At 32.9% G+C, this 10,699-nt stretch overlaps 2 protein-coding genes across 2 annotated transcripts; one reads left to right on the top strand and one right to left on the bottom strand.

The window, feature by feature from the left end:
* The first annotated feature begins 469 nt into the window (after nucleotides 1-469).
* Nucleotides 470-2,850, top strand: LOC112755367 (bidirectional sugar transporter SWEET3). Its single transcript, XM_025803410.3, has 6 exons — nucleotides 470-706; nucleotides 983-1,019; nucleotides 1,261-1,483; nucleotides 1,610-1,774; nucleotides 2,017-2,136; nucleotides 2,383-2,850. The coding sequence occupies exons 1-6, from the start codon at nucleotides 670-672 to the stop codon at nucleotides 2,605-2,607; spliced, it is 807 nt and encodes a 268-aa protein (XP_025659195.1). The 5' UTR covers nucleotides 470-669; the 3' UTR covers nucleotides 2,608-2,850.
* A 1,429-nt stretch (nucleotides 2,851-4,279) lies between these two features.
* On the bottom strand, nucleotides 4,280-10,050 carry LOC112755365 (endoplasmic reticulum oxidoreductin-2). Its single transcript, XM_025803409.3, has 10 exons — nucleotides 9,590-10,050; nucleotides 9,314-9,445; nucleotides 8,018-8,270; nucleotides 7,362-7,472; nucleotides 6,369-6,487; nucleotides 5,953-6,057; nucleotides 5,642-5,844; nucleotides 5,004-5,127; nucleotides 4,602-4,772; nucleotides 4,280-4,497 (listed from the first exon to the last, which is right to left on the bottom strand). The coding sequence occupies exons 1-9, from the start codon at nucleotides 9,743-9,745 to the stop codon at nucleotides 4,602-4,604; spliced, it is 1,374 nt and encodes a 457-aa protein (XP_025659194.1). The 5' UTR covers nucleotides 9,746-10,050; the 3' UTR covers nucleotides 4,280-4,497.
* Nucleotides 10,051-10,699: the final 649 nt, after the last annotated feature.

Raw genomic sequence — 10,699 nt, 5'->3', positions numbered from 1 at the left:
CAGAGCCTTGAAATAAATTTTTTTGGGGGAAAATTTTTTTGTCAAATTCCATTCCAAGATGTTATATTTGAATTAAAAAGAGAAATCACAGACAAAATAAGAGTTGAACTTCGTATCACTAAGTTTTGAGTGTAAGATTTGGCCAATTAAACTAATTTCACTCTTTAAAAAAACTAGTACTAAGTGTATTTTTATTCACTTACTCAAATATTAGTATAAACAATATATTCTAAAGATGACATAAAAAAAAATGTTAATGTGACACGTTGGAAATTGTCAAAAACGGATGGTCCAAATCTAGTGCCATCTAGCACTAACATAAGATTCAATAGAAAAATATCTTTTCTCTAAGCTACTAGCTATAACTATAACTATTACTATTAGTGTCCAGAACCAGCATATATTATAGTAGAATTTTTGCATATTAGCCTCTAGTATTTAGCAAGTTGAGCCAAAAGCTTCTTAATTTGAACAGAATATTTTGTGTCCACAATTTATTTTTCTTCTTTAACTTTTTTATTTTTTTCTTCTTCTACAGTAGTATTTTCAACAAGTTATAAATAGAGCATCATCAAGGGTCTTCTAAGTGCAAAATCAAGTATCTTCATTCAATCTAACTTTATAGAGAGAAAGAGAGAGAGAAGAGGAAATTAAATTAAAGAACCAAACATGGCAGAGAGCTTTCGTATGGCCGTTGCTGTTATTGGTACTATTTAATTTCTTTGCATCATTAGCATTATTCATTCTCGCCAATTATTTATTAAACGACAGTTTAATCAAACATATCGAATTATTTAAAAAATTTTAAATATTATCTTCGTATAAAAATAATTGCACGTAAATAGTCCCTTCTTAAAAATCGATTCATTCAAAACTTAATGTACACAAAATTAAGTTCGTATATATTTTAATTATTTTTATTATTATGTCCATCAACAAACCAAAAAAAATGAACTATATCTTGGTATTTTTGTTCTTGCAGGGAATGTTGCTTCAGTGGCCCTTTATGCTGCACCAACGTATATCATTTCATTTCACCGCTATAATTTTACTACTTTTATTTATGTGCAGTTAATTTCATGTGAAGTTAATAGTTGAAAGTTTTTAGATGACAATTTAGTCCATCTGTCAAATTATTTAATAATTCTTATTTATTAACTTCACATGAATTTAATTGCACATAAATTTCTATTTTTTCTCCACCTGAAAAAAAGAAATGATGTTAAGTAATGATGTGTGTTGTTGTTGATGGATGAATAGGGTGACATTTAAGAGAGTGATAAGGAAGAAAAGCACAGAGGAGTTTTCATGCATACCGTACATAGTGGCACTGCTGAATTGTTTGTTATTCACATGGTATGGATTGCCAGTGGTGAGTTACAAATGGGAAAACTTTCCTCTCGTCACTGTTAATGGAGTTGGGATTGCTTTTGAGCTCTCCTATGTTCTCATTTATTTCTTCTTTGCTTCCCCAAAAGGAAAGGTAACTCATATTATCAATACACACCTAAAATTTTACCCCAAAAAAATAACAAAATTTTCCTCTCTTTACCTGCATGCATGCAAGCATGGACAAAAATTAGAACACGTTTTCTAAAACTCTTTTCAGGTGAAGGTAGCCATGACAACAATACCAGTTCTTATAGTGTTCTGCGCCATCGCAATGGCATCGGCTTTCGCCTTCCCCGGTGACCATGGTCACCGGAAGCTACTTGTTGGCAGCGTAGGCCTCGGAGTTTCTGTAGCAATGTATGGATCTCCTTTGGTCGTAATGGTAAGTTAATTGCTTCAATTCCCACTAAACAATAATAATAAAAATAACTTAAATGGAAACAGAGCAAAGCAAGAAAAGACTAGAGAGTAGGTTCAAATAATACACAAAATAGCAAAAATCCACTTTAATTTATTAACTAGTTTTGAAAGTGCTCTTGATATGTTTTGTCCACTACTTAGAGTTTTGTTTTGATGTGACCAAATTAAATTAAACATATTATAATTTTGATTTTGATTTTTCAGAAGAAAGTGATACAAACAAAGAGCGTGGAATTCATGCCACTACCTTTATCTTTGTGCTCATTCTTGGCGAGTTCACTGTGGCTAACATATGGAATCCTCATTCGGGATATATTCGTTGCGGTAATGTATTCATTAATAATCATATATAATATTCATCATTTTTTCAAAAAATAATAAATTCTACTAAAATAAAATTTTCAGAAAAATAATTTTTCTACAAAATAGTTTCTAAATTCCTCTAATATATGTTTTAAAAATTACAAAACACTTTGAAGTATTTCAAAAATGCTAATATTCCAGTGGTTTTAGTAATTACTAATATTCTTAGAATACTTGATACGACACTTGTTATGTTTGTGATGACAGGGACCAAGTGTGGTTGGAACACCCTTAGGCATTCTCCAACTTGTTCTCCACTGCAGATACTGGAAAAGGAAAGACAATGTGGAACAGCAAAAAGGGGACACAATAGAAAAGTTGGACTTAGAAAAGGGTACTCTTGCAAATAATTATAATGGGGATTTAGTAGGAAAGGGAAATTTGGAAAATAATAATAATGTGACAAACCATAGCAACTGCAATTCTTCATGATCCATGAGACAATTAGCTATGATGATTTTGTTAACAACACCATAGGTTGAACGTTTGAAGGTTCTCAACAATCAAGTTATTTTAAGATTCGGGGTTTATTACTACTATTATTATGTTCATGTTAATTTTCTTGTTTCTTTAGACAACTAAGTTACCCGTGTAATCATCAAAGCTAGTGTTGTGCTAGCGAGTGTATTCATCATCACATAAATTTTATTATACATAGTTCTAATTTTTGTTGCACTTTTTTTTGTCTTTTACTACATTATTGACTTTGATTTGTAACATTTTGGAGGCTTGGTTTGATGCCACATGAGTCTTATCCGAAGAGAATTATACCGGGTTTGGTTCACACATTAGCTAGTAAATAAAAACAGAACCCATGTGTGTGTAAAGAGGAATAGAGGATAGTGTGGGTGTGTTATCATAAATAAATATATATGAAAATTTTAACGAAATGCTTTAAAGTTAATAAGTGGTAAGGAAAATGTTATATGAACCCATTTTTAATATAGACACTATACAAAAGAAAGAGAAAAAAGGAATGGAAAAACAAAAGTTCAAGATAGACGAAAATAAAAATATTGTAGGGCACTAACTCTTTTCTTGTATTAATTTTCTAAATAAAAAGGATTATATTATACTTGTTTTTATATTTTGGGTGGAGATCCTCTCTTATGTGTTTTGGAATTTCTTTTCTTCTTTTTTTTTTTTTTAAATCTAACAATGATTTAAAAGTTTAATTGACCATAAACAATTTGTATAAAGTTTCATAAATTTGAAACGAGGAATATATAGGCTAAACAAATTTGGATATAACCGGTGTTTAGCATGAAATGCCTAAGAATGGGCACTATATAGGTGATTTGCAATAATATTAGAGCAAAAAAAAAAGGTTAAGGCATTGTCTGAAAAATAGATGTTTTTAAATTAATAATTAATTTAAGTGAGAGCAAAGACATGAGGGGTAGTGTTGAGAGTATACCATAATTCTCAGATTATATCACAAACACTTGAAAGTTTGAGATTTGTATATGAAAATTCAAGTATTTTCGTTGTTCCTTTTACAATATCATTGAGAAATTTAAACGCACATTTTGTCAAAAGTATAGATGTTCATGTTTTGAAGAGGATCCTGGAAAAATATTTGGCAAGTTCATACAATTCTAAACAATATATGTCATTGATAAAAGTCACTATGCAAGATATGTTTTCAACCTATTCCCAAACACAAACATAAACGTCAATTATCGAGCTATTTATCATTTTATTGAGTTCGAACACTTGCCGTTTAGACTATAATAGGGAAAGTGGGGAAGGATTTGAAGACAACTACAAAATCATACAAGCTATAATAGAGTAGACTATAATAGGGAAGACTATGTTTTCATGCATGTTCTAAATCTTGAGACAATCCATGAACTCGAGTTTCTTGAATACGTCAGTTCTAGTCGAAAAATAAAATAGTATTCTCGAAAATGCTATGCACAGGTAAAAAAATTTAATCTGCAAACGATTCGCACCATATAAGCTAAATCCAATCTAGACTGCTATATAATCCATGCAACAGATTGGATCTTGTGATTCAATTCTACCTTCTTTCTTTTGAGACATTCCCATTTTAAAAATAAAGGTGGGAGAAAATGTAAAAGATGTCTTTTAATACTAAAAATGAAAATGAAAGATGGGCTCACGTCCCAAGTATAATATCTTCTATTAATTTCTATTTTTTTTTTCATTCTTTCTATATTCAAATATTTATTGTCAATGTTTGAGATATTTCACATAGCTTTCACATCCTCGCAAAATTTTGAAACCATGACTATGGTTTCCTTACTACTAAGCCTGGTCATGTGAAAAGTTAACAACAGAACTGTCACCAATTACATCCTGCATATACCACAAGCAATGCTTTCTGTGTTAGCTTAGAACAACACCAGAAAAAGAGAATGCAAAAACCTCAGGCAAAATATATTCAAAAGAGAGAATGTTACCTATGATTTAAGCAGTTGGGACCAAACTTTTTTCAATGAGCTAATCAATGTTGGAGATCCTTCCACGATTCTTTCAGCTGCAGGTCCCATTTCATTGGCAATTTTCACAGATTCTGAAAGTCGGTTAAGAAGATTCATCAATGCAATCACTTCATTCCTTTGCAACTGTAGCTGAAGAACATCAAATTAAATTGTATTGGTCACTCAATCATATTATGCTGGATTTCTTTAAATGAAAAATATGCAAGTGATACTGAGTGTTGTTAACACCATGAATGCTCCTCAACTATCAAATGATGCGCTTATGAGAATTATAACAAGGTCAACATAGAAGCATTGATTTCAGGCTACGTGCAAAAAGGGCAAGAACAAGAACTCAAAAGGTCCAGCAAATGTACTTACTGTTCGACCTAGGTTTTCTTGACCATCGTCCGAGAAGAGAATCTTTAATGCAGTCCCAAGACCGAGAACCTGAAGCTTTCCCCATAATCGACACTTCTCGCATCCTACACAATCCATCAGTGCACTGCATTCCACAAATTGATTATTAAATTGATGGCAAGATATATGGACGGAAGCAAAGAGTAAATAAAATTAAACAAGTAAAATCATAATAAAAGGAATGTAAGAAGAGTCTGACTGCTTTCGGACCCTGAAAAGTTAAATTCAGCACTTGAGAAGTCCAGCCAAACCCCCTCCCATCCATCAGGAGGTGGAAATTTGGAAAACGATGCTTCAGAAAGAGAAATCAAGATTCCAAAACACAAAATATGTCGAAAGGTAGAAACATATTACTGGCTTAAAACAGAGATGGGGTAAATTTGAGTAAAATACAACTATATATCCTTTCCCCAGAAACTTTTGCAAACCTAATATAAAATATTTGAAAATAGAGCAAATTCTAAAATTGCTAACCAATCATTCAAAATAATTCGGCTACATAAAGCTGTTCAGAATGGAGTAAATCACACCAAAGCACTAAGTTATCAGTGGATAATGGTAAGGCCAGCAATATGTCCAGCAGTTGCTATACACAGTACCTGATGTTTCTGAATTGATGTTGAATTTTCTGTTTTAACTCAGGTCCACGTTGGCCTTTCCACAGCTTAGCTTCATCAAAAGGAACTGGACATGCAGCTTGAAGTTCAGGGTTGTAAAGTAGCTGTTTTATCAAGGATTGTGTCTTAAGATCCTCAATAGGGTTACCAGTATCATACTCGGCCTGTTCCAGATAATCTGCAGCCTGAAGTGGTATTCAGTTGAAAGTTAAATCCAGTATTTCTAAATGATGAAATATTATGATTGATCAAGTGAATTACTATAATTTTGAAGCTGGAGAATTTTCACTCACTTTTGTTACTGCTCGAAGGACAAAGAGAAATGTGAAGTACAGATTTCTGACCCGATCAGGGTATTTATGGACTCGGTCATACAACAAGCTAAGATTTTGGCCCCACTAAATAATTAAAGAGAGAGAAGTAAGTTAGACACTCTTATCGAGTAATATTTAGATTACAGAGTACTGTATTTAACATAGACGAAGTTTAGTGCATTAAAAGATCACTAACTTCAGTGTGCAAGCCACAAGGTCCATTTTATCGAAAGAAAATTAATGAAACTTCACAGCAGCATAACATAAACCAAATAGCAGCCTATTTAAAATATTAAATAGGCAATGAAGTGCATAAATGATAAATCCTCAAAACTATAAATGTTTAATTCCAACAGAAATTAAGCTACTGCTGAGAAGAGGAGCCTGAGATTTACCAAATTCATAGCTTCATCAAGTAGATAATCAGCAGCTATGTGTACTGAAATGGAGGAGTGAAGGCCTGATATCAATTTATACAAAATCTTTTCCTCCTGGCATAATTCTTCAGATGGATCTGCAGAAGAAAATTTTCTCAATAACAAGGGATGCAAATTAAGATAGCCAAGTCTGAGCAGCTCCATATAAACAGATCAATTTCAATGTGCCATAGGTTGTAGAGAAAAGATGTCAACAATTTTCATTATCAGATTAAAGATATCTTTTTGTGAAAAGAAATGGAAGATATAGCATGACTAATGATAGTCTAATATCCATTATCCACTCTTAAAGTTACAAACAAGATAGATGATTGCTGGAAAAAAAATAAAAAATAAAAAGTAAGCAACATAAGAAGAAGTAGAGATTAAAAAAATACAATGGTAATTTTTACGGTCATTAGTCTGTTGATACATTACTCGATAAGAGGAAGAAAAGGTATTATCAAACTAACTAAACCTTAAAGGATTCTTATATTACTAGACAGGTTTAACCCTACATTATAGAAGTTCGCTGGTTCTGAGAATTTATGCCTCATTAAAGTAAGAGCTACAGTAACACAACTACCACAATTCACTGCTGAAGGGATTGGGACAAGCATTCTGGGCTCAAATGGTAAAAGCAAATATGAATAAGGGAAGTGTGCAGGCGTGGTGAGGTATATATGTGTTGTGTGCTTCATCTTAACAGAATCAGTGTGAGAGGAGTGGGGTATAAAATGGGAAACAGAAGTGAAGTTAGTGAGGAAAATATTAATATTGGGAGACACTGAGTTGCTACAGTGCTCAGAACTTGTATCTCTCTGTTTCTGTTATATGCACTTTCATATTTTTCCTGGTTTATAATATCTGTGGGTTCCTATCAATTTCACAGTACAAATTTCAAGGATTTGAAAACAAAAGATGAAAAGAAAACTAGAGTTTAACTGCATAAGCTTTTGGAAGATAACTTACATTTGGGGCAGTTTTCAGAGTAGACAGCATCCCATATCCTTCTTGCAGATGGACCAGTGTAACCAGTGTACCTTTCGGGATTCAATTGGAGATTCACATATGTCATCTCATCTACAAATAAAACATATTTCAATGAGATGCTTGTTTTCCAGAAAGAAGTTCAGAATAAAATTATTGAACTCTGATATGCTGACAACATAGAAAGTACTATGCAGTATGCAGGAATTCTATGTTGCCACATATCATACAATGTTAAAAGACTTAATTTGAAGTGAATAATTATTACTACAATGACGTGGCACCTTGCTTTCGGATCAATCATTAAATTGAAAATTAAACATTAAGAGTGCGTTTGATTTGCGTTTTCATTTTCTGTTTTCATTTTCAGTGTTTTCTGTTTTCTGGATTTTATGAAGTGAAAAGTGAAAACAGAAAACATTGAAATGAAAACAGAAAATAAAAATGCAAACCAAACGCACTCTAAATATTTTGGGCCATGAGGTAGGTCAAACAGAAACTATCAGCAAATTGGATCTCACCCAATTTGTTTATCAATACTACTCCAATGTTTCAGTATTGATATCTGATTTCATAGGAGCACCTAAAACTATGTCTGAAAAGAATTTATATATAAATTAATATCTACAGTGGCTCACCATTGTCGGTCTCATCATCATTTGTCCAGGGATTGTCTATTTCTGTCCATCCTCTGAAAGCTTTACTATCTAATGTACGGTCAACAGCTGCCTCAGGTTTTCCTTCTTGACAAACAAGGTCATTTAGTGAAAGGCGACCAGGCTTCTTGAATGACTCGGGGAACTCATTTTCCGGACATTCACAAACACTACAATCTCGCAACCTACACATGCCATCATCGGGCCAAAATGGACAGTCACACCATAACTTGACCTGCAACAAATACCATCAAACAGCCTTTAGCACAGGAAAAACATAAAGGTTGATAACACAATATAACATGCAACGAAGTGGTTAGCATCAATAGCATGCCCACACTATGTGCATCATTAGAGGTATCTTTTAACTATTTGAGTACAATAGTTGCATAATATCATGAGTGCCTCCTTGTTCTCAATAATAATCTTCCCAAACCAACATCACCCAATAACATGAATATTATTTTCAAACTTGAGGATAGCAAATTCAATGTTTTAAAATCCATTATGCAGGTAGCATAGTTTCAACTGAAGGCCAACAATAATGTAGAAGGATTTGCATGTGCTCCACATATGAATCAGAACTTTCATGTCTACCTAACAAGAGTTTTATGCCATTTCTTGAGTCATCTGGTTTCTTCAGCTCTGTTCAGCTGTATATCTTATTTTTAATTCCTAGCTCATACCTCAACACAACCTTTCCACTTGAAAAACCTACATGTAAGCCTAAAGCACTCTATAAAGTCAAATCATTAATTTGGAAAACTTAGATCAATAGAATTAATACCAATGACTTCTTGCAGGTTCAAAGGCCAAGTAAGGTTATTGCCCTTGATGTATTTGTTATGTGTGGGACAAATTGAAAATCAATTAGACAAATGTTTATGCATTGTCCTATGGGTGCTTTCTGATGGAATTCCATGTTTCTCATCTTTGGTGAGTGTTGGGTGTGCCTTGCAAGTTTAAAACCTTAGCTCAGTTCCTTTTTTTTTTTTTTAATATTTGTTTTGTTTGCATCACACTAATCTTACGGTCCTGGATACAGTATTTCGACCATGATAAAATTACAGCAGTTTTTATAGATGTGGTTCTCTCTAATTTCTACAAGAATTTGCACACAAAAAATACATAATAAGACTAGAAGTTCCTCTTCCAACCTAAAGGTTTTGGATTTTATCATATTTTAATGTAACCAAGAGAATCAACACATCGAGGATTCGGATCTTAGTCAATAGGAAATTCAAGAAAAATGTATACAAGAAGTAACAAGAAGCAAACCTTAAAATATCGAAAAAATGGAGTTTTCACAAGCTCTTGAAGGGATGGGTGTAACACTCCCTCATTAAGACGATTCACAGTTTCATAGTCACAACAACAATCCTCCACCATGCCACTATACTTTGGTTCACCCTGCGATCAAGAAAAAACAAAAATTAACCAATGACACTACTGAAACAAAATCAACTATAAGAAAGTTATCAAGTCACACAGCAGAAAGTCAAAACAAGAATTTCGAAAGAAACTTCAAATGTGGGTTTAGAAAAGTGAAATTACCGGGGAACAGGGACATGCACTGAAGAGAGGAATTCTTGAAGAAGTTTTGGAAGACATGGTCACGGCAACAAAGACGCCGACAAGAGCAACCGCCACACAAACCCATCGCAAACCGCTATCCTTCTTCTTCTTCTTCTCAATTTCCTTCTTCACCATCACCCCCCTCGACCTCGACCTCAATGCACCCAGAAAAACAACCAGTGAGAGAATCGCGGGGTTTCTGGTGGAAATCAGAAACAATTTCCACCTGTTACAATGTGCGTTGGTCCAATAGAAAGAATGGCAATCGATCCGTTGAAAGTAAGAACCCTAAGATACCAAATTCAAAGCTTGTTTTTGCTTTACTACTAGTCTCTGTGTTTGTGTTGTGTGTGTATTTATTATGACGAAGAGTCGAAGAGGTAACAAAACGGAGGTGTTAGTTGTGACGTGCGAATGTGATGGCAAGTAGGGAGTTGGGAGTGCGGTTTGGTTCGGTTTTAAGGAAAAAAATCATTCGATTCGAATGTCTAGTTTATGTGTGGTGTGGTTTAGATTGGAGGAATATTTTTTAAAAATTCAATCTGATCCGATCTGATTATAAGCGGTTTGGATTTGCGGTTCTTTAAATAAAAAAATTAAATATATATAACAAGTTTTAACATCAAATTTTAAATAATCAACAATGATATAACAAGTCTTAACATATCTTAAAAAGTTAATGATAACATAACAATAGAAATAAAATTATAGGTTAGTTAAAATAATAAATAAATAATATTTTAAATATAAAATATTTATTAAATAATAATAATACATGAATAATAGAAAAATATATAACAAATTAAATATGTTATAAATATAATTATAAATATAATAATAAAATAATAATATTATAGCACATTGTGCAATTTAGATTGGATTGAATCGCTTATGAAAAGTAGATCCAAAATCTGATCTTTGTAAAAAATAAAAGCCAATCAAATTTGAATTAGTGTGATTTTAATCGATTTTTGGTCCGTATTGGATTGGCGATTTAATTTGGCGGTTTGAACACCCCTTATGGCAAAAAATGAAAACTGGGGCGCTGTTAATGGTGCCAAACGGTGGGCAGGAACATTCCAAGAAACA

The sequence above is a fragment of the Arachis hypogaea genome, chromosome 16 (genome assembly GCF_003086295.3).
Source record: "Arachis hypogaea cultivar Tifrunner chromosome 16, arahy.Tifrunner.gnm2.J5K5, whole genome shotgun sequence".
NCBI lineage: Eukaryota > Viridiplantae > Streptophyta > Magnoliopsida > Fabales > Fabaceae > Arachis > Arachis hypogaea.
The sequence above is the reverse complement of the archived record's forward strand: the minus strand, read 5'-3'. Positions and strand labels throughout refer to the sequence as shown.

Excerpts from the sequence above, each read along its gene's own strand:
- LOC112755367 (XM_025803410.3), top strand. The coding sequence starts at position 670 with ATGGCAGAGAGCTTTCGTATGGCCGTTGCTGTTATTG. Across the intron at positions 1,484-1,609 it reads TTGCTTCCCCAAAAGGAAAG|GTGAAGGTAGCCATGACAAC; the intron begins GTAACTCATATT and ends AACTCTTTTCAG. Across the intron at positions 2,137-2,382 it reads TTCGGGATATATTCGTTGCG|GGACCAAGTGTGGTTGGAAC; the intron begins GTAATGTATTCA and ends TTGTGATGACAG.
- LOC112755365 (XM_025803409.3), bottom strand. The coding sequence starts at position 9,745 with ATGGTGAAGAAGGAAATTGAGAAGAAGAAGAAGAAGGATAGCGGTTTG. Across the intron at positions 9,446-9,589 it reads GTGCATGTCCCTGTTCCCCG|GGTGAACCAAAGTATAGTGG; the intron begins GTAATTTCACTT and ends TCTTGATCGCAG. Across the intron at positions 5,845-5,952 it reads TCCTTCGAGCAGTAACAAAA|GCTGCAGATTATCTGGAACA; the intron begins GTGAGTGAAAAT and ends ATACCACTTCAG.